At 44.1% G+C, this 23216-nt stretch overlaps 3 protein-coding genes across 3 annotated transcripts in view; 1 reads left to right on the top strand and 2 right to left on the bottom strand.

The window, feature by feature from the left end:
- The window catches only part of LOC144484515 (uncharacterized), a 225139-nt gene that overhangs the window by 6268 nt on the left and 195655 nt on the right, over positions 1 to 23216 (bottom strand). The gene's annotated exons all lie outside the window — the stretch shown is intronic.
- On the bottom strand, positions 1426 to 6509 carry LOC144484512 (uncharacterized). Its single transcript, XM_078203033.1, has 2 exons — positions 6456 to 6509; positions 1426 to 5117 (listed from the first exon to the last, which is right to left on the bottom strand). Exon 2 carries the CDS (start codon positions 4741 to 4743, stop codon positions 3595 to 3597), a length of 1149 nt encoding a protein of 382 aa, XP_078059159.1. The 5' UTR covers positions 4744 to 5117; positions 6456 to 6509; the 3' UTR covers positions 1426 to 3594.
- Positions 11630 to 23216, top strand: part of LOC144484503 (uncharacterized) — a 30124-nt gene continuing 18537 nt past the window's right edge. The window contains 4 exon segments of the mRNA XM_078203023.1: positions 11630 to 11769; positions 11828 to 12001; positions 15873 to 15878; positions 17986 to 18980. Of these exon segments, the coding sequence (XP_078059149.1) occupies positions 11630 to 11769; positions 11828 to 12001; positions 15873 to 15878; positions 17986 to 18980 (1315 nt within the window).

Genomic DNA, 23216 nt, shown 5'->3' with positions numbered 1-23216 from the left:
ATAAACTGCACTTAATTAGTTATCTGCCATAGTGCTGTCCTGGATATGCTGGTGGCGTTTGCTACCAAATACACCTGTTGGACTTTAACCTGGTGTTGTTAGAATCCTTAATCTGGATATGGCCAACAGCAACAGCTCCATTAGAAACTATCCCTACTCTATGTGATGAAAGTGCTCATTTTATTTTCTGTATTAACCACATATATTAATCAAATTCTGAAGGGAGTAACCAGTCATGAAACAGATGATTGTACAATTGATGAACCTTGATTAAGTTATAGATAATGAATCAATAATCATATTGGAAAGACTGGATTTTCATTCAAAACTTGTGAAGTTGAATTATTGCATGTCTCTCTGTTTGTGTGAGAAACAGTAATTTCAGACAAACGGTTCTAATAATGAAGGATCCCTGATAAAGGTCCTGAGGAATGGTACATTACAATGTTTAGTTTGATCCAATGTCATAGAGTCATAGAGGTTTACAGCATGGAAACAGGCCCTTCGGCCCAACTTGTCCATGCCACCCTTTTTTTTAAAAACCCCTAAACTAATCCCAATTGCCCACATTTGGCCCATATCCCTCTATACCCATCATGTAGCTATCTAAATGCTTTTTAAAAGCTAAAATTGTACCTGCCTTTACTACTACCTCTGGCAGCTTGTTCCAGACATTCACCACCCTCTGTGTGAAAAAATTGCCCCTCTGGACACTTTTGTATCTCTCCCCTCTCACCTTAAATAGTGGATAGCGAAGTACTTGAAAGTCAAGAGATTTTACTCTTTTGTATTCTTGTCTGATGTACTGAGGTTGGGTGGCCACTGTGCCTAAGAACTAATTGGATTTACCCGAGCAGCAGCTTGAGGTAATTATTTTAACTGAGGAAAAGGTTGACTCTGACACAGGGTGCTGGCCACTCAGGGGTGAAAAGTCAGGGCTCCATAATGATTTGTGGCTGGCTGATTAATGAAGACACTCACTCGAGGCAAGAATCACATGTACATCTCAGCAAGTGGGACTGTGTCTGAGACAGAGTCTTGAGAGGGGAGCACTGTGATGGATCAACACCTCGATAAAGTTGTAAAAATCATTGTCTGATTTGATTTGATTTATTATTGTCATATGTATTAGCATACAGTGAAAAGTATTGTTCTTGTGTGCGATACAGACAAAGAGTACCGTACGTAGAGAAGGAGAGGATGCAGAATGTAGTGTTACAGTCATAAGAGTTAGAATAAAGTTTTAGAAGCATAGAACGAGTCAAAGATAGAATTAGAGGGTGTGCTGGGCACAGCTTGCAAGAAGTTGCCACACTCCAGCACCATCTTGGAAGTTTTCCTGAATTGATATACAAACCTCTTTCCTTTAATAATAATTTTAATGTTAATTTAATGTTGTAAAATTTATTATTCAAATAATCCTGCCCTGCCTTAATTAAGTCTTGTTTGAACAGACATTTTCTTCTCATGGGGTGTGGGTGTCACTGGCCAGACCAGTATTTTTATTGCCTATTCCTAATTGCCCTTGAGGTGGTGGTGAGCTGCCTTCCTGAACCGCTGCAGTCCCTGTGGTTTGAGGGACACTCGCAGTGCTGTTTGGGAAGGAATTTACTCAGTCATTCGCAGATTGGGGCGGCTGAGGTTAGTTGTGTTACTGATAAGAAAATCAGAATACAATCAGATAACACAGGTGGGAAAGAAAAAAAATCTACTCTGATGTGTTTTAATCAAGCTGATTTCACATTTATCCAGAATATTACACTACAGCCCAGTTCGAGGAGTTATTAACATCAGCAGAAACAAACTCCAACTGTCAGAACTGAAATATAGAAAATTCACTGAACAGCAGGAGGCCATTCAGCCCATCAGGTCTGTGCTGGCTGGAAAAGTACTGTCCAGTTTCATCCTACTTTCCAGCTCTTGATCTGTCCCTCTGTGTGTTACAGAATCTCAGCTGTGTATCTGAGTTCCTGTTTAATGTGATGAGGGTTTCTGCCTCTCCCGTCCTTTCAGGCAGTGAGTTCCAGATCCCCGTGACTCTCCGGGTGAAATGATTCCTCCACGAACCCTCCTAATTCTTCAATCCTTTATTCACTAGATTTGAAAATTGAACAGATTGTAATTATATTAAAAAATCACCAACTGACTTCAGCTTTCTGCCACTTCAGCTTTCATCTGGTAACCAGAACTGTGCTCAGTACTCCAGCTTGCTCTAACTAGCATTTTATAAATATAAACAGACTATGCTGGGCAACCTCAGCAGGTCTGGCAGCATCTGTGGGGACAAACAGAGTTAATCTTTTGGATCTAAATGATCCTTCGACAGAACGTTTTATGAAGCGTTTTATAAACATAGAAAATAGGTGCAGGAGTCGGCTATTCGGCCTTTCGAGCCTTCACCACCATTCAATATGATCATGGCAGATCATGCACTTTCAGTATCACAGTCCCGGTCGATCCAGTCTCTCTTCATCTGTCAGTCCTGCCATTCCAGGAATCAGTCTGGTGAACCTTAGCTGGACTCCCTCAATAGCAAGAATGTCCTTCCTCAGACTAGGAGACCAAAAATACACACAATACCCAAGGTGTGGCTTCACCAAGGCCCTGTACAACTGAGCAAAACATCTTTACTCCCACACTCAAATCCTCTTGCTATGAAGGCCAGCATGCCATTAGCTTTCCTCACTGCCTGCTGTACCTGCATGCCAACCTTCAGCAACTGTCCCACCATGACACCCAGGTCACGATGCACTTCCCCTTTTCCTAAACTGCCACCATTCAGATAATAATCTTTCTTCCTGTTTTTGCCACCAAAGTTGATAACCTCACATTTATCCACATTATATTGCATTTGCCAAGTATCTGCCCACTCAGCCTGTCCAAGCCCCCCTGTAGCCTCTAAGGATCCTCCTCACAGCACACACTGCCACCCAGCTTAGTGTCGGCTGAAAATTGGAGATATTGCATTCAATTCCTTCATCCAAATCATTAATGTATATTATGAACAGCTGGGGTTGCAGCACTGAACCTGCCGGACCCACTCGTCACTGCTTCCCACTCTGAAAAGGATCCATTTATTCCCACTCTCTGCTTCAGTTTGAGCATAATCTCCCTCCTCTTATATACTAGGCTTGGGCCAAATGTCTTCTTGACCACCTGATTGAGACACTTATCAGCCTTGATTGAATGGCAGAGCAGACTCAATGGGCTGAATGGCCTCATTCTGCTCCTACATCTTATGGTCTTATGATCTACCTGTCCAGCCTCCTTCACGGATGCCTGGATGTTGACTCCAGGTTCTCTCTGATCCTCTATAATTCTCAGCATCATCCCTTTATTGTTCATTCCCTTGTCTTGTCTAATGTCCCAAATTCATTCTCTCTCACTGCTCCAGATCGAATTCCATGTGCCATTTTTCTGCCCATCTGACCAGCCCACTGATATCTTCCTGCAGTCCACGGCTTTCTTCTGGATTGTTAAACACAAATACAATTGTTGTATCATCTGCAAACTGAATCATGAGCCTTACATTTAAGTCTAAGTCATTGATATACACCACAAAACTGTGGAACCTCACTGGTAACCAGACACTATTCAGTCCTGGATGTGATTAACAGCAGCAATAACAGCAGAATCCAACCCCTGCTGTTGCCTGTGAACTTGCTGGTGTTTCAGCAGGTTGTTTGACTGAGCGAATCCTTTCCCACACATGGAGCAGTTGAACAGCCTTTCCCCAGTGTGAACTCGCTGGTGTTTCAGCAGATTCTGTTTACTTTTAAATCTCTTCTCACAATCATAACATTCAAAAGGTCTCTGATCAGTGTGAACAAGTTGGTGTGTAGTCAGGTGGGATGACTGAGTGAATCTCTTGCCGCACAGGAGGCAAGTGTACGGTCTCTCTCCAGTGTGAACTCGCCGGTGTATCAGAAGGTCGGATGTATCAATGAATTCCTGACAACACACAGGGCAGGTGAACGGCCTCTCCCCAGTGTGAACTCGATGGTGTCTCAGAAGGTGGGCTAACCGAGTGAATCCCTTCCCACAGAGAGAGCAGGTGAACGGCCTCTCCCCAGTGTGAGTGTGCTGGTGTTTCAGAAGATCCTTTTTGCTTTTAAATGTTTTATCACATTCAGAACAATTGAAAGGTCTCTGATCAGTGTGAACAAATCGGTGTGTCAGGAGGTGGGATGAACAAGTGAATCCCTTCCCACACACGGAGCAGATGAACGGCCTCTCCCCGGTGTGAGTGCGTTGGTGAATCAGTAAATCCTTTGTACTTTTAAAGTTCTTCTCACAATCAGAACATTTAAATGGTCTCTGATCAGTGTGAACACTTTGGTGTGTCAGGAGGTGGGATGACTGAGTGAATCCCTTCCCACACATGTTGCAGATGAACGGCCTCTCCCCAGTGTGAGTGCATTGGTGAATCAATAAATCCTTTCTGCTTTTAAAGCTCTTCCCACACTCACAACATTTAAACGGTCTCTGATCAGAGTGAACCTGGTGGTGAGTCTGGAGGTTTGATAAAGCATTAAATCCCTTCCCACATTGAAGACAGGTAAATGGCCTCTCACCAGTATGGACATGCTGGTGTGTGTACAGGCTGGATGACTGAGTGAATCCCTTCCCACACACAGGACAGGTGAATGGCTTCTCCCCAGTGTGAATACGTCGATGAGTTTCCAATTCCGATGGGTAATTGAATCCCGTCCCACAGTCTCTACATTTCCATGGTTTCTCCATGATTATCGACAGGTGTAGGTGGGATGCAGATTTGAGCTCACTATCAGATAAACCATGATGTTATTCAATGGTGAAGCAGGTTCAAAGGGCTAAATGGCCTTTTGTTGCTCCTTGTTCCTATGGTGCAGATGTCCTTATGTCTCTCCAGGTTGGATGATCAATTGACGCCTCATCCACACACGAGTACGGTATCTCCCAGATGTAAATATGTAACTTATTTTCATGCTGCGTGACTGCTTAAAGCTCTGTTCCAAAACAGACAAGCATTTCTCCTTCCACATTCATAGGCTGATGATGATCAGCTCCTGATGAATCAAGTGACTCTGACCAATCTTGACATGATATTCGGTTTGAATTTCCAATCTGCAAATATTCTGTAAAAAGAGATAACATTCAATTACTTAAAATATACAAGACACAGACAGTCCAGTTGGTCCAATTATTCTGCTGCTGTTTATACTTGACACAAATCTCCTCCTGTCCCACCTACCACATCTCAGCCACCTCTGATCCCATCTGCCACATCTCAGCCTTTCAGCTGATCTTTCTATTTCTCTTTCTCTGATGTGCTTGTTTCCTTCTGACAGCAGCTCAGCACTTTCCTGTATTAATGAGTTCCACATTCTCAATCTGAGAGTAAATAAATTTGTCCTTATCTCCGTTCTGGATTGATTTGTAATTATCTTGTATTTATCACTCTTTGCTTATTGATGGTCTCTTGTTTTAGACTCTCTCACACCAATGGAAGTATTTCTCCACATCTCCCCTGTCCAAGCATCTGATAGTCGGGTTACTGCTTAATCCCTTGTTTCCTAAAGAAAAATGGTCCAACCCCATTAATCTTTTATGACAGCTGACATCATTCAGTTTACAAAACCCATTGCTGTCAATGCAGGATAGAAATCACAAAGAAACAAACATTTCTCTTGGTTTGAGTTTTCTATGTGTGTAAATCCTCCCCTTGAAAGCCTCTTTAAAAACCGATTCAAAAATCTATCACCGTCGGTCCAGGATAGAAACTCTGAACAGACAATTCTTGTTTCTCTGGAACATTTTTTCCTCTCTTGTTCCTCGAAATCTGTAAACCCCGTCCCACACACTCTTCCTCCTCCCTGGGCTGAAATCCAAAGGCTCCGAAAGCTTGTGTGGCTTTTGCTACCAAATAAACCTGTTGGACTTTAACCTGGTGTTGTTAAACTTCTGACTGAAATCCAAACCCATCGCACCATTTATTTCCTCCACTCCCAGTTTTCTCCCTCCCTGTCCTCTGTCTGGGTTCAGTTCTCCAGCTGCTGTCTGCAGACTGACAATAAAACCAATGGGTCTTATTGGGGGTGTTGGGGCCTCCAGAGGGTGTTTGTGAATCCTCCCCGCCCACCTCCCAGGGTTTCCTTCCTTCCCAGAGATCAGAGTCCTCATTGATTTGAGGCCAAAGTGTAACCTTATTTATTGTCCCCCTCCCCCATCCTCTGATGTGAACCATCCTCCAGTGGCTGAGCCAGGATGGGGCCGTTAACCTGGGCCTGTTCCCGGGAGGGAGGGAGGGAGGGAGGGAGAAGCCCCGCAGCTGCAAACCAGGGAGCTGACAATGATTCTGAAGGGTTTGCGGATCCTCTGCAACGTCCAGCCGGTGACTCCAGCGCTCCCCCCGGGCCTGTCCCCGCGGTAAGGCCGAGGCTGCAGGAAGTTGGTGCCGCGGTTTCCATTCCTACCCTGTGCTCACTGTCTCCTCCCGAACCTTCCCCGGTACCATGACTGTCACTGAGCATGCTCAGAGTGCACACTGCGCCTGCGCACCCGCACTCACTGATAGGGGACATTCTGCAGCGCGGGGGATGCTGGGTAAAGCCGCCGCCATTGATGACTCAGGTTGATGATGGAAAGTTTAAACATTCGTATTCGGTTCGAATTCCCATTGGAGAAGCGCATTGCAAAATCAGTATTTATATTATATGGAAACCCCTAAACCTGAACCAACTTCCCTGATGGGCACAATTCACCCTCACCCGCTCCATATTTTCTTTGGAGTCCACAACTAAATCCACAACCTGGCAGGGAGGGGTGGAACCATGATCAAGCAGGAGGTTTGCCCAGGACGAGGCTATCCCATTGCACTCTGTGTGTGCTGATGCCTGTGATGTCCCCAAATGTTCGATATTTGACTGCAACATTTCTGGTAGTTCACACACAAAATAAGGAAAAAAAGTTCATAGCCTCCTTGCACTTTTTGTTGGAGTTGAGACAGTGAGGAGGGAGATTGCTTCAAGATGAACTAATTCGTGTTTGGGATATTAAAACTCATCTTACAATGTGTTTAAATACAAAGCTTATTTACTTGACTTTTACCCAGAATATTAGCATTCATAAGTGGTCTGGAGTTTATTAACTTCAGCAGAAACAGACCATGATAAGCAATAATAAAACCAGAAAAGTACTGGAAAAAAAACAGCGGGTCTGACATTATCTGTTAATATTTCAAGTCCATTTGGCTCTTCAGAGTTCACCCAGAGTTCACGTTAACTCTGTTTCTCGCTCCATGGATGCTGCCAGACCTGCTGACTTTATTTTAGCATTTTCTGGTTTTATTTCAGCTTTCCAGCAACTGTAGTATTTCTGCTTTTATTTTACAATCCCAATTAGCATTGTGCACGCCTGGATGTGATTAACAGCAGAATTCAATCGTTGTAGTTACTTGTGAACTCGCTGGTGTCTCAGCTGAGTGGATGACAGAGTGAATCCATTCCCAGACATGGTACAGGTGAATGATCTCTCCTTAGTGTGTGAGTGCTGGTGCACAGTTGCGTCGTCTGATGTCTGAAGCCAGTCCACAATAAGATATTAAAAAGACTCAATGCAGCATGTTTAAAGAACAAAGAACAGTACTGCACAGGAACAGACCCTTCGGCCCTCCAAGCCTGCGCCAATCACATTGTCCTATCTAGACCAACTGCTTATTCCCCATTTGTTCATATGCCTATCAAGATAAGTTCTTAAGTATGACTAACATAACTGCCTCAACCACCTCACTTGGCAGTGCATTCCAGACCCCCAACCGCTCTGTAAAAGAGTTCCTCCGCACATCTCCACTGAATCTTTTCCCCCCTTATCTTGAACCTGTGCCCCCTTGTAATTGTCATTTCTGCCCTGGGAAAAAGCGTCCAACTATTCACTCTATCTATACCACTCATAATTTTATAAACTTCTATCAGGTCGCCCCTCACCCTCTGTCTTTCCAATGAGAACAATCCCAGTTTATTCAATCTTTCCTTATAGCTAATACCCTCCAAACCAGATAACATCCTGGCAAACTTTTTCTGTACTCTCTCCAAAGCCTTCACGTCCTTCTGGTAGTGTGGTGACCAGAATTGGACACAGTATTCCAAATGTGGCCGAATCAATGTTTTATACAACTGTAACATAATTTGCCAACTTTTATACTCGATGCCCCATCCGATGAAGGCAAGCATGCCATATGCATTCTTCACCACCTCTTCCACCTGTGCTGCCACTTTTAAGGATCTGTGGACCTGTACTCACAGATCTCTCTGTGTGTCTATGATGCCGATGGTTCTGCCATTTATTTTATAGCTCCCACCTGAATTGGAGCTACCAAAATGCATCACCTCGCACTTCTCCAGATTAAATTCCATCTGCCATTTCTCTGCCCATTTTTCCAGCTTATCTATATCCTGCTGTATTTTCTGACAATCTTCATCACTATCCGCAACTCCATCAAGCTTAGTATCATCTGCAAACTTGCTAATCAGAGCAGCTACATTTTCTTCCAAGTCATTTATATATATTACAAACTTCATTAACATAAAGATGACTAATTTGATTATCAAAAACATTAGCCTCTGGCGTTTATCAACAGAAACTCACCCCAATGAACACAGTTCAGTCATTGAGGTCACAGAGTCATAGAGGTTTACAGCATGGCCCTTCAGCCCAACTTGTCCATGCTGCCCACTTTTTTTGAAACCACTAAGCTAGTCCCTATTGCCCATGTTTGGCCCAAATCCCTCTCTGTCCATAGAGTCATAGAGGTTGACAGCATGGAAACAGGCCATTCGGCCCAACTTGTCCATGCTGCACTTTTTTTTAAACCCCGAAGCTAGTCCCAATTGCCCGCATTTGGCCCAGATCCCTCTCTACCCATTTTACCCATGTAACTGTCTAAATGCTTTTTAAAAGACAAAATTGTACCCGCCTCTACTAATACCTCTGGCAGCTTGTTCCAGACACTCACCGCCCTCTGTGTGAAAAAAAACTGCCCCTCTGTACCCTTTTGTATCCCTCCACTCTATCTTAAACCAATGCCGTCTAGTTTTAGACTCCCCTGTCTTTGGGAAAAGATATTGACTTTCTGGCTGATCTATGCCCCTCATTATTTTATAGACCTCTATAAGATCACCCCTCAGCCTTCTACGCTCCAGAGAAAAAAGTCCCAGTCCATCAAGCCTTTCATTAGAACTCAAACCATCAAGTCCCGGTCGCATCCTAGTAAATCTCTTCTGCACTCTTTCTAGTTTAATAATATCCTTTCTATAATAGAGTGACCAGAACCGTACACAGCATTCCAAGTGTGGCTTTACCAATGTCTTGTACAACTTCAACAGACGTCCCAACTCCTGTATTCAATGTTCTGACCAATGAAACCAGGCATGTTGAATGCCTTTTTCACCACTCTGTCCACCTGTGACTCCACTTTCAAGGAGCTATGAACATGTACCCCAAGATCTCTATGTTCCATAACTCTCCCCAATGCCCTACCATTAACTCAGTAAATCCTGCCCTGGTTCAATCTACCAAAATGCATCACCTCGCATTTATCTAAATTAAACTGCATCTGCCATTCGTCAGCCCACTGGCCCAATTGATAAGATCCTGTTGCAATCGGAGATAACCTTCTTCACTGTCCACTATGCCACCAACCTTGGTGTCATCTGCAAACTTACTAACCATGCCTCCTTATTTCTCATCCAAATCATTAATATAAATGACAAGTAACAGTGGACCCAGCACCAATCCCTAAGGCACATCGCTGGTCACATTCTCCAGTTTGAACAACAACTTTCTACAGCTACCCTCTGGCTTCTGTCATCAAGATGTGGAGATGCCGGCGTTGGACTGGGGTAAACACAGTAAGAGGTCTCACAACACCAGGTTAAAGTCCAACAGGTTTATTTGGTAGCGCAAGCCACTAGCTTTCGGAGCGCTGCCCCTTCATCAGGTGAGTGGGAGTTCTGTTCACAAACAGGACATATAAAGACACTAACTCAATTTACAAAATAAAGATTGAAATGCGAGTCTTTACAGGTAATCAAGTCTTAAAGCGACGGATAATGTGAGTGGAGAGAGGGTTAAGCACAGGTTAAAGAGATGTGTATTGTCTCCAGCCAGGACAAGAGATGTGTATTGTCTCCAGCCAGGACAGTTAGTGAGATGCTGCAAGCCCAGTCAAGTTGTGGGGATTACAGATAGTGTGACATGAACCCAAGATCCCAGTTGAGGCCGTCCTGCTGTCTACCTGATACGCTGCAGGAACGGATATCCCAAGGCATGGTACATTGGGGAGACCAGGCAGACCCTACGACAACGGATGAATGAACACCGCTCGACAATCACCAGGCGGGGACATCCTGGACCAGGCAGCAGGAGGAGAGAATGTTGTGAATTTCTATTCTGGACTGACAGAGTTGGATTTTGGAAACTCCTGTTACAGGGGGCTAGATGAGGAAGATTTAACAGAGAAAACTCATACCAAGAGAAAAAAAATTGTCTCTTCTGAATTTTTATCTGGGACTGATGGTGATTGCTTTTGTAAAGTCATGGGCTACCGGAAGCAGAGGTCAGTTTTAAGGAGTGTTTTAATGAAGGAATGTAAGATAGAGAAGGTTAGGGAGGAAATTCCAGAATTTGTGGTCTTAGCAGCTTCAGGTGAGGCCACACAACATGGAGTAAATAAAATCAGGAATACTCAGGAAGTCAGAATTAGAGGAGTGTAGATATCTCAGAGGTAACAAAGGAATTGATCCGTGGTTCAGCAGCAGATGAGCTGAGTCTGGGGTGGAGTCAGGAAATGTTACTGAGGTGGAATTCAGTCTTGAAGATGATGCAAAAATGTGGTCAGGAGCTTGTCTTGGGGTCAGATATCACACCAACGGTTTGAACAATCTGCTTCAGACTCAAACAGTTATCAGGCAGAGGGATGGAGTCAGTGGCTCAAGAGTGGAGTTTGTAGCTGGGGCTGAAGACAGTAGCATCAGTCTTCCCAATATTGAAGTAGAGGAAATTTCTGCTCATCCATTACTTACTGTCAGAACTGTGTGCGCCTTGGAGGAGAACCCGGAGGTGATAGCATTCACATACACTTGGTAACTGCTCCTTCTCGGACATGATGGTTGAGGGTTTGCGAGATTCTGTTAAAATCCTGGTTGATTTGTACAAATAGAAAATCACTCTCTTTCTCTTCTTCTGCTTCCAATCCTCTCTCCCTCTTCTCCCCTCATAGAGGTCATAATCTTGTGTCGGCTCAGATGGGGGTCAGCTTCCCTTCCCTGAAGGTTATTAATGAGCCAGTTGGGTTTTTAACAATCCAGCAGTTTCCATGCTCACTTTTTCCTCGTACCAGCCCCAAAAATTGCCATATTTATTCAGCTCAATTTCACAACCTGCCTTTGTGTTTTGTGGATTCCCTCACTTTTTTTTCTGTTTTAAATTCACTTGACAGGACCTTAGAAGGGATGGTTTTGCAACAGGGAATCCGGAAACCAAACATCATATCGGGATCTGACAAAGTTGCCCAAATTATTGGAACTGAATATCATCAAATTTTGAACATGGAAAGAAAAAAATCACTGTTCATACTGGTGGGAAATCGTACATGTGTTGTGTGTGTGGACGAGGCTTCAGCCAATATTCTGGCCTGTCGAGACACAAGCGTATTCACACTGGTGAGAAACTGTGGAAATGTGGGGACTGTGAGGAGGCATTTGGTTACCCATCTGAGCTGGAAACTCATCGATGCATTCACCTGCTTTATATGTGGGAAGAGATTCACTCGGTCATCAAACTTGCTGACGCACCAGCGAGTTCACACTGGAGAGAAGCTGTTCACCTGCTCCGTGTGTGGGAAAGGATTTACTGATTCATCCAACCGGCTGAAACACCAGCAAGTTCATACTGGGGAGAGACCATTCACCTGTTCTGAATGTGGGAGAGGATTCACCCATTTATCCACCTTGCTGAGACACCAGCGAGTTCACATTGATGAGAGACCTTATAAATACCCGGAATGTGGGAAGTGCTATAAAGGTTCCTGGGAACTTACGTCCCCTCAAAGTGTTCACACTGAAGAGAGACTGTTCAGGTGCTCTCACTATGGGACTGGGTTCAGGCAATCATCTCAACTCTCTGTACACCAGTGTATTGACACTGGGGAGAGGCCATTCACCTGCTCTGAGTGTGGGAAGGGCTTGATGCAGTCATCCACCCATCTGAGACACCAGTGGGTTCACACTAAAGACAGACTTTTCAAAGGTCCAGACTGTGGGAAGTGCTATAAAGGTTCTGAGGAACTGATGTCCCACCAACATCTTCACAATGATGAGAGACCATTCAGGTGCTCTCACTGCGGGAGTGGGTTCAGACGATCATCACACCTCACTGTCCGCCAGCGCACTCACATGGGGAGAAACCATTCACCTGCTCCAAGTGTGGGAAGGGATTCATTCAGAAATCTCACTTGCTGAAACACCAACGAGTTCACAAGTAACTACATTGATTGGATTTTCCTATTAATCTCATCCACGACGACCATCTTCAGTGGAGTCGGTTTCTGTTCATGTGAATAAACTCCAGGCCTGTTACAGTTGTTAATATTGTTGATCAAAGGAAAATAAATCAGTTTTGTCTGAAGCACACAGTGCGGTAAATCTTTTTAATATTCATTCATGTTAATTTCTTTGGAAGGGCTCTCCCTCTCCCCTGTCTCCTTCCATCCTTACCTCCAGTAACAAGTGTGAGGAGCTCATGGAGCTTCTTTGTCACTAAGATTGAAACAATTTGATCAACTGCCTTTGCTGCTTCCCTTCCTTCCACTAGCCCACTGAGCCAGACTGTCTATAAAGTTCCTCATCCAAGTCCTAACCCCATGTTTCTCCAGTTTCTATCCTATATCTCACTTATGCCCTCGCAGAGCACATATTGTCTTCTGTTGTATTGACCCTATTCCCACTAAACCACCGAGCACCCACCTTTCCCGTGTTAGCAGCTCTCAATCTCTTTTAATCTCTTTTAATTCTGTCCCTCCTCCCTTCAAATTCACCACCATCACCCATCCTAAATAATCAATCTGTGACCACACCGTTCTCGCCAACAACCGCTCCATCTCATATCACTTTTCTCTCCAAAGTCCCTGAACTCGGAGTCCCCCTCGGATCTATCCAAGGCCCCTCCTATCTCTCATCTACATCCTGCCACTATGTGGCATCATTCAAAAGCACCGTGTTTGTTTTCACATGCACACTGGCAATGCCCAGTTCTATCATAGAGTCCCTGCAGTGCAGAAGGAGGTCATTTGGCCCATCGAGTCTGCACCAACTCTGAGAGAGCATTTTATCAAAATTCATTGATTGTGACAAGGCAAGTTGACAAAGCTGTTTTTTTTAAAAAGCTAATGGGGTCCTCAGTTTATGAATGGAGATATGGAGTGCAAAGCAGGGAGTTATCCTGAATCTTTATAAATTACTGATTACCCAGCAGTGAGGAAAATTGCTCAGGTACACCCTGTAAACAAAAAGCAGGACAAATGCTACCCGGCCAATTATTGGTGCATTCAACCTCCCTTGATCATCAGTAAAGTGATGAAAGGGGATATCTGCTGTTAAGTGGCACTTGCTTCAGAAGAAACTACTCACTGATGGTCAGTTTGGGTTCTGCAAGGGTCACTGAGTTCCTGACCTCATTACAGCCTTGGTTCAAACATGGAGAAAAGAGCTGAACTGCCTCATAGAGGTGAAAGTACCTTATTGTATCAGCTGATGTTACTACTGGCAATGTCAGATTCCAGGATGGAAGATGGCTTGATAGATCCTCACTATTATTTTGTTTAGATAGCTGGATGAGCAGACAGAGATTTTTGGTAAACTTTTATTAAACAAGAAAACATTAAGTAGAATTAACTCTCCTTCACCCCAGCAATACCTTGACAGATATAAACAGATTTCTACCATTACACAAGTTACAAACTTTATCTTACACTCAAATATTCTCAGTAAGTTCACAGTCCATGCAAACCAATCGGTGAAATGTGGCCAGACACCCCACACTCTGAAACCAAGTGACAGATGTCACCGAATACAACTTCTCCGGATTTCTCATCATTTCCCCAGATGGTTGTCAAACAGTGAGCCAACTGATCTCACTGAAATTCTGTCTTCCACGTGAGCATTTCCAATCTCACACTCTCGAAGATCTCACTTTGGAATCTTCTCCTATACAATTCTTTCTGTTGGATGCCTTCACCAAGGATCCACCGCCAGGATTTCAACTTCTTTCTGTATTCGTCTGGCCTAGATCTCCATGTGCATTCAAGCTTCCCAACAATCTCTCAGGTACCCAACCACGCTAACAGAACACACTTGCTTCACAGGCTAGATTAAGGTGTCAGCAACTTTTTGATCACCTCGGATCCCAAAAGGCCAATATACAGGAACAGCAAGTAATTCGGAAAGCTAATAGAATGTTATTGTTCATAGTGAGGGGAAATGATTACAAAAGTAGGGAGGTTATGCTCCAGTTTATGCAATAGATTCTTGATTAATGAGGGACTGAAAAGTTATTAGGAGTTGCCAGGACTGTGGGATTGAGGCTAAAATCAGATCAGCCATGATCTTATTGAATTGTGGAGCAGGTTGGAGGGACTGAGTAGCCTACTCCGAGTTCATTTGTTCATATATTCTTATGTCTCTTTCCCTGGAAATCTCTCTCTCTCTTGGGAATGTGCATCACACAACTTTTCCATTCGCACTGATGATTGAAATCTTTTTGAACAGGGCATCAGTGTTCCTCTGACATTTGATCGCTGATGATAGTCGTGTCCAAATGAACCAAGATATTTCTGACTGAAAATCCTTCCATTCTAATCCCTTGTAAATAAAAACATCTGTCAAAGCAATGAATGTAAGCACAGGATAGAAATTTGAAACTGATATTCTGGTTGTCACATAACATTCTCCTCCCTTTCTGGAAAGCATTCTTTCTGGTTGTATCACAAATTGATATTGCTCCTGCTCTGTCCAAGACCACAAGAGACTACAAAGGGTCATGAATGACCCAATCCATCATGCAAACCATCCTCCTATCCATTGACTCTGTCTACATTTCCCACTGTCTTAGAAAAGCAGCCAGCATAATCAAGGACCCCACGCACCCTGGACATTCTTTCTTCCACCTTCTTCCATCGGGAAAAAGATATAAAGGTCTGAGGACATGTACAACCAAATCAAGAACAGCTTCTTCCCTGCGGCCATCAAACTTTTGAGTGGAACTATCTCACATTAATTTGATCTTTCTCTATATCCTAGCTATGACTGTAATACTACATTCTGCACCCTCCTCTTTCCTTCTCTTTGTCAGTAAAACGTACAAGAAACAATACTTCTCACTGTCTACTAATACATGTGACAATAAATCAAATCTAATCAAATTTCAAACTTTAAACATCTGCCTCCTCCCTATCAATTGTAAGCCTAATGCTTTTGCCCATCCTCCTTACTTTTCCCCAGTTCTCCCCCAAGGACGCTGCTGACTGTGGGGTTCAGTTTCACATTGAGCTATTCCACTCCGCAATATGTCACCCAGGTGTCTTAAATTTTTACACCTGAATTTTGCTAAGGCGGCGTCGCTATCAATTCCAGTGACTACCCAGATGTACATTATGTCCGGATGGGGTCACCTCGCCTCCTCCCCATCCCACCCATCGTAGTCCCAGGTGTTTGGAGACTGGGCTCCGGCCGAGTAATGGCGGCCGCAGCTCCCACAATCCCCCGCGCTGAGGAAATCGCTCAATTCGCCGGATGGGACTGCGCATGATTAACCCAGAGAAGTGCTGCGCATGTGCGGAGGATAGCGTTTCCCATTGGCCAACAACTGAGAGTGACCCGGGGTCAAAGTGTCTCCCACTCACTTCCGCTGCACCACTGTCTTCATGAGGGGCATTGACCAATGGGAGGAATTGGAGGACCGGAAGGACACTGGTCCTCCAGCCAATCAGAGTGCAGGCTTTGTGACAATGCAGATTGGATTTCAGACAGACTGAAACCTCCTCCTGTCGTCAACATCTGTGAGTAAAACACTTTGTTTTCTTCTCTCCTTTTTTTTCTCATTCTGGGGTTAAATTGGTGACTTGCAGCAACTGAAGGGAAAGGAAGTGAATTCAGGGGGGGTGCAGACTCTGGAAAGGTTGGCCCAGGTATCTCTCTCCCCATTCTCGGCTTTTTGGCTAAGATCAAGTGTAGTCTGCAGATGCTGCACTTGGTAGTGGTCATTGGGTCAGATTATAAGCTTCATATGTTTCATATGAAGCAATTTTTAAAAGCGGTATCTCGGCCTGTTGGCGAAGATGCAAATGAGATCAAGCCTGGGGAGGCGGAGACGTCTGCCTACTCCAATCTGCTTGGCTCATGTAGATCAGGCCCAAGACAGGGAAGAGGATTGCATGCCCTGGATCGGAAATGTCTCAACTTGTTGAGATTCTGAATTGGACTTGATTTTGATTGAATTGGAAAAGTATAAAAAAGACATTGCCATCCTTTGCTTCCTCAACTTGTCACATTTATTTGTCTGGTTAAGAGGATGGTCTCTTTCCTAATGTTCACAATTTAAAGGGGTGATTTCTCTCGGAAATAGCTGAAATTTAAGGGGCAGTAAATTAATATAGGACAGAGATGTGTGCAGTCTTGTAATATGATTCAAATTAGATATATTATGCATGGTCCAGTAATAAAGTTCATTTTTTATTATTTTTAGTTTTGTTAATACTGTAACTAAGTAGTTTATTTTCAGTAATCGGGTTATTGTATCACACAAGGAGTCCATTCAGCAACTCAAGTCCATGCTAACTCTTTGTAGAGCAATCCAGTCAGTCCCATTCCCCCTTAAGTTCGTAAGATAGAGGAGCATAATTAGGCTATTTGGCCCATCGAGTCCGCTCTGCCATTCAATCATGGCTGATATGCTCCTCATCCCGTCTGTATCCCTGTTCCCCTGCCAGTCTATTTTGACTGCCCATCTAATTTCATTTTGAAATATTGAATGTATCAAAATGCACCGCCCTCATAGCCAAAAAATTGATCTTCAAGAACGTTCACTGTCGAAATAATGTTCTATCTCATAGCCTTGCTGTACTTCTAATTATTAAACTGGTCCCCTATGTTACATACATTTTACTTCGCTAAGTATATTTAGGCATTTAGACTAGCAGCCTGCATGAAGGTATCTCAGTGCTGGAGAAGAAGCAGTGAGCATGGATTTGTTGGTCAGCATGAATCAACACCTTCAGGAGAATTGGAAGGGTGTATTATACATACAGCAGAGTGAGGATACAGGGATAGGGTGTGGGATGGAGATGTACAGATCCAGAGGAACGAGAAAGGAAGAAATGTTCCACAGAAACTAGAATTGTCTATTCTGAATTTCTGTTTGATACTGACAGTGATGACTTTTGTAAACTCATTTTACAGGAAGTTATAAGGGGAAGATTTGCTGCCAGCAATCTCAAAACATGTTAAGGCTTAATAGAGTCACTCAAATTATCAGAACCTGAATATCATCAGACTTTGAATCTAGAAGAAGAAATATTTATCTGTTTTTTCTGTCACATCAGTGTGACTGGAAAGGCACCAAGAAACACAGAGCTGAGTGAGAGTGTCCAGTACACTGACTGTCAAAAGACCAGTTACACAGACTGCAAAAATATCACATCATTTACAGTGGGGACAGACAGTGCACATGCTCTATGTGTGGATGAGGATTTAACTGATTGTTAAACCTGGAAAGACACAAGGACATCCACACCATGGAGAAACCGGGAAAAGATGAGGTTTGTGGTAAGGAATTCCATATCCCGTCTGCACTGCAAACTCATCAACATATTCACACTGGGGAGAGACTGTTCCCCTGCTCCAAGTGTGGGGAAGGAGACTGCTCCCCATCTGCCCTGAAGATTCATCAATGCAGCCACACTGGGGAGAGGCCCTTCATCTGCTCTGAGTGTGGGAAGGGTTTTCTCCAGGCAGCCGACCTGTGGAATCACCAAGCAGTTCACAGTAGGGAGAGGCCGTACACCTGCTCTGAGTGTGGGAAGGGATTCACTCAGTTATCCCACCTGCTGACAAACCAGCAAGTTCACACTGGGGAAAAACCGTTCAACTGCTCTGAGTGTGGGAAGCAATTCAATCATTCATCTGAACTTTTGAATCACCAACAAATCCACACCGAAGAGCGACAATTCACCTGCTCCGACTGTGGAAAGGGTTTCACTCAGTCATCTCACCTGCAGATACACCAGCGAGCCCACACTAAGGAGAGGCCTTTCAACTGCTCTGAGTGTGGGAAGTGTTTTATTCAATTATCACACCTAGTGAATCACCAGGAAGTCCATAGGGGGGAGAGGCCGTTCCCCTGCTCCGAGTGTGGGAAGCGTTTCATTCAGTTATCACACCTAGTGACTCACCAGGGAGTCCACAGGAGGGAGAGGCCATTCCCCTGCTCCGAATGTGGGAAGCGTTTTATTCAGTTATCACACCTAGTGACACACAAAGGAACACACACAAGGGAGAGGCCATTCAGCTGCCCCGAATGTGGGAAACGTTTTATCCAATCGTCACACCTAATGTCACACCAGGGAGTTCACAGCAGGGAGAGGCCATTCGTCTGCTCCGAGTGTGGGAGGCGTTTTATTCAATCATCCCACCTAGTGTCGCATCAGGAGGTTCACACCAGGGAGAGGCCATTTACCTGTTCCGAGTGTGGCAGGGGATTCATTCAGTTATCCGACCTGCAGAATCACCAGCAAGTTCACACCGGGGAGAGGCCATTCACCTGCTCTGAGTGTGGGAAGGGATTCACTCGTTCAGCTAACCTGCAGGCACACCGACGTGTTCACACCAGGGAGAGACCATTCACCTGCTCTGAGTGTGGGAAAGGATTCGCTCTTTCGTCTTATCTGCAGAGTCACCAGCAAGTTCACACTGGAGGGAGGCCGTTTATCTGCTCTGAGTGTGGAAAGGGATTCATGCAGTCATCCCACCTGCAGACACACCAACGAGTTCACAAGGATTCACAAAGGGATTCACTCAGTCATCCCACCTGCTGAGACACCAGTAAGTTCACAAGTGATGACAGGGGTTGGATTCTGCTGTTATTGCTGCTGTTAATCACATCCAGGACTGAACCATGTTCATTCTGACAGTTGGTGAAGTGGGAGGGTCGGAGAGTTTCTTTCTGCTGGACTGGCCGGTCTCACAACTTTGTTTCCAGTGGACTGATGCTCTTTGAGTTTGGGAGAGCACATTTCCACTGAAATGATTCGCAAAAACAAAGCTGATGAATGTGCCAACTCGACACAGCCACCCAAGGCCGGAATCGAACCCGGTCCCTGGGGCTGTGAGCCAACTGGTCTAACCACTGCACCACCATATCATGGACACCGAGCAAAACTGGAATCAATGGATATCAAGGGGCAAACTCTCTGCTGGCTGGACTTATACTGGCAATTAGGAAGATGGTTGTGGTTGTGGAGGGTCAGTCATCTCAGCTCCAGGACATCAATGCAGGGATCTCTCAGGGTCGTGTCCGACGCCCAACCATCTTCAGCTGCTTCATCAATAACCTTCCCTCCATCATAATATCAGAAGTGGGGATGTCCGCCAATGAATACACAATGTTCAGCACCATTTGTGACTCCTCAGATACTGAAGCAGTCCATGTCCAAATACAAGAATATCCAGGCTTGGGCTGACAAGTGGCAAGTAACATTCATGCCACATAAGTCCGAGGCAATGACCACCTTCAATAGAAGAGAATTTAACCATCACCCCTTGACATTCAAGGGTATTACCATCACTGAATCCCCCTTCCATTATCAACATCCTGGGGGGTTACATTGACCAGAAACTCATAGATACTGTGGCTACCAGAGCAGGTCAGAGACTGGCAGCCCTGAGGAGAGTAACTCACTTTCTGACTCCCCCACCCAAAGCCCGTCCACCATCTCCAAGACACAAGTCAGGAATATGATGGAATACTCTCCACTTGCCTGAATGAGTGCAGCTCCCAACAACACTCAAGAAGCTCAAAACCATCCAGGACAAAGCAGCCCCACTTGATCAACACAACCACAAACATTCACTCCCTCTACCACCGACGGACAATAGCAACAGTGTGTACCATCTACAAAATGCACTGCAGGAACTCACCAAGACTCCTTCGGCAGCATCTTACAGACCCAGGAACATTACCATCTAGAAGGACAAGAGCAGCAGATACATGAGAATGTCACCACCTGTAAGTTCCTCTCTAAGTCACTCATGTCAGGAAAACAGAGGTAGTTTTAAGTGATCTATGTTTCTATTGTTAAATATTAGAAATAAAGTATAGATTTAAGTAAGTTTGATTTAGTGTTTCTGTAGGAAGAGGAGAACTTTGGTTGGATTCTTGTTGAACAAAGGTGTTTGCATGTGCGGGGGATGGGTTTCAATTCAAATTGTATTCCTGTTGTGCTGAGAGAGTTTATGGCGTGAAAAATAAACATGAAGTTGGAGAAATAATGCATTGTTGCATAGCAACCAGCAGCACCTTTAGGGTGAGAAGGTTTTTTGAGTGTAGTTTTAGTTGAATTTATAGCAGTTGGGGTGAGGAAACGAGAGGGTGAGCAGCTCTCAGCTCTACTAGAAGCAGGAAAGCCATACAATGGAGTAATGTGTCCGAAAGCAAGTTCCAGAGGAACTACAGGACAGTTCGTTTGAGAAACCCGGGAATGGAAGGGAAGTGTCAGGAATATTTAAGTAAAAAAGGAACAGCATTGTCTTTGGAACAGGATACTATTCATGGAAGTTAAACTCAGACCTGGGAAGAAAAGAACTGATGAGGTTGGTGACAGAGAAGCCACATATCTGAAATAGTGGGAAGGTTTGATGTCCTTAAATCCAGTTTTTGAAGCAATTGTATTCTGTTAGGGACTGATGATCTGAGTTTATGTAGAATTTTGGAAGCATGTTGCAATTCAAGGCAAAGGAATTCTGAGAGTTAAAAACCTAGAGGCAGCTTCTTGCTAAAAGAGTGGAGAGGAAGCCTTGTTTGAAAGGATAATTGAAAGACCTGGAAGTGGATCTTTGTTGAAAGCAACGGAGAGAAACTTGGTTTGGAAGGAGATATTAACACGTGTCTTTCTGAGAGCGGTGTTTGGAAACACTCGTGACAATCATCTGGAGGGAAATTTGAGGAGAAATCCACAGAGGATTGATTGAGTTGCATCTGCCACTTGGTTTCAGAGTGGGGGTTGTCTGATCACAGCTAACCTGTGGGTTTAAAGGAACCATGTGTTTACTGAGAACATTATAGCATAAGGAATTTTAAATCTATGTTATCCTTGAAATCTGGATACATTTGTGAAGGTAAGTGTGAGTCAAGGAGTATTTTGTTATCGTCAAACTCTTCGTGTTTAATAAATATTTTATTAAAAGCTAATTGGCAGTCCTGTGATTCTGTTCCTTTATGTTTTCTCCAAAAAGTAAAAGTTGCGGTCTTTTGAGCCAGTGTTCCATCCGGGAATCATCCTGTCCAATTATAACATCAACTGGGATCGTAACACTCACCATCTTGACTTCAAAATATATTGCTGTTCCTTCGCTGTCACTGGGTCAAAATCCTGGAGCTTCCTCCCAAACAAGTGTGGGTGTCCCTACACCACAGGGAATGCTGTGGTTCTAGAAGGCAGCTCAACACCACCTTCTCAAGGCCATTTAGAAATGGACAATAAATGCTGACCTAGCCAGTGAGGCCCACCTTTTATTATTCAGGGCAGACTGTGGGCTTTGACCTCTGTAAACGAATAAAAAATAAGGTAATACCTGTTTTTAGCCCATTGAATTGGTTTTCAATGACAGCATTGTCTTCTTCCTTGTTCTTATGTCCTGGGCCTATTACACAGATTTACTTGAAGGAATAGAGCCAGCCTGACTCCACTGTGTTATCTCTGACACTGTTATCATTCCCCAAGCTGCTACAGACAAGTTCATTAGCTCAAACAAACACATCTTTCTCACAGTGTGAGGCCAGCTTCCTGCACAATTTAATTCATTTTGCAGACATTGCTAATTCCAGCAAGGCTGCGACTTGATTACATTGACCAGCATGCTTTGCACATTGAACCCACAATGCAGTTCAGTGCAGTTCTTCAGACATGCTCAGTCTGGGTTCTTCTATCACCCTCGATATTCCATGTTACCACCATGAGAGACTCCACACACAGCGTTACACCACAACCCGTGAACGCTAATTAATATAAAATAAATAAAGTTACAAACTGACTGCACATTAAAAAGGTCCATAATACATTGGTTTCCAACAGAGCCATTGTAATAAAAGCCAATGAAGTTATGCTGAAGCTTTATGAAGCACTGTTTAAACCACAATGGGAATATTGTGTTCATATCCAGACAGCACGCTTTAGGAAGGATGGGATGGTCCTTGAAAAGGTGTGGAGGTTCACCAGAATGGTTCCAGCAATGAAGGATTTTAACTCCAAGGTCAGGTTCGAGAAGTTGGAGTTATTCTCCCTGGAATGAAGGAGGCTAAGGGAAGATCTGATAGAGGTGAGCACTATTATGACAGGTTTAGATCAAGTGGATACAGAAATTGGCCAGGATTGACAGAGACTGCTGGAGGCAAGGCTATTGGTTAATATAACTTTTTATTGCACCTTCTTCTAAATATGTACAGCACAAGGCTCAGCAAACAACCATCTCTCAGCAAACTCTTATCACCTGATCTTACATCACTGGGTAGAATATTTACAAATTTAACATTAACCCTTGACACTGCACCAAGTCTTCAGTCAGCCTCCTAACATCCCCTCAGTGCCAGTTGTCTGATTTATCAATTGATGTTTCTGAGATTCACCTTGGGACACTCTCCTACATTGAAGGTCTGATGTAAACAAAAGTTATTTTTAAAATCTCATTGTAACAGACTGAGGAAGTCAGGATTAAAACAATATCTGGGTAAATGGAGTTAGGTCACAGATCAGCCATGACTTCAGTGAATGAGAGAACAGGCTTGAGGGATAAATGACCTCCTCCTGTTCCTGGTAAACTTGGACTCAGACACCAGCTGATGAATGGAAAGTGATGGGAGACCTGGGGAGAAGAGACTTCATCAGAAACCAGCACTGGAGCAGAGTTAGAGCG

The sequence above is a fragment of the Mustelus asterias genome, unplaced genomic scaffold, assembly GCF_964213995.1.
Source record: "Mustelus asterias unplaced genomic scaffold, sMusAst1.hap1.1 HAP1_SCAFFOLD_113, whole genome shotgun sequence".
Lineage (NCBI taxonomy): Eukaryota > Metazoa > Chordata > Chondrichthyes > Carcharhiniformes > Triakidae > Mustelus > Mustelus asterias.
Note: the sequence above shows the minus strand (reverse complement) of the source record. Positions and strands in the feature narration are given on the sequence as shown.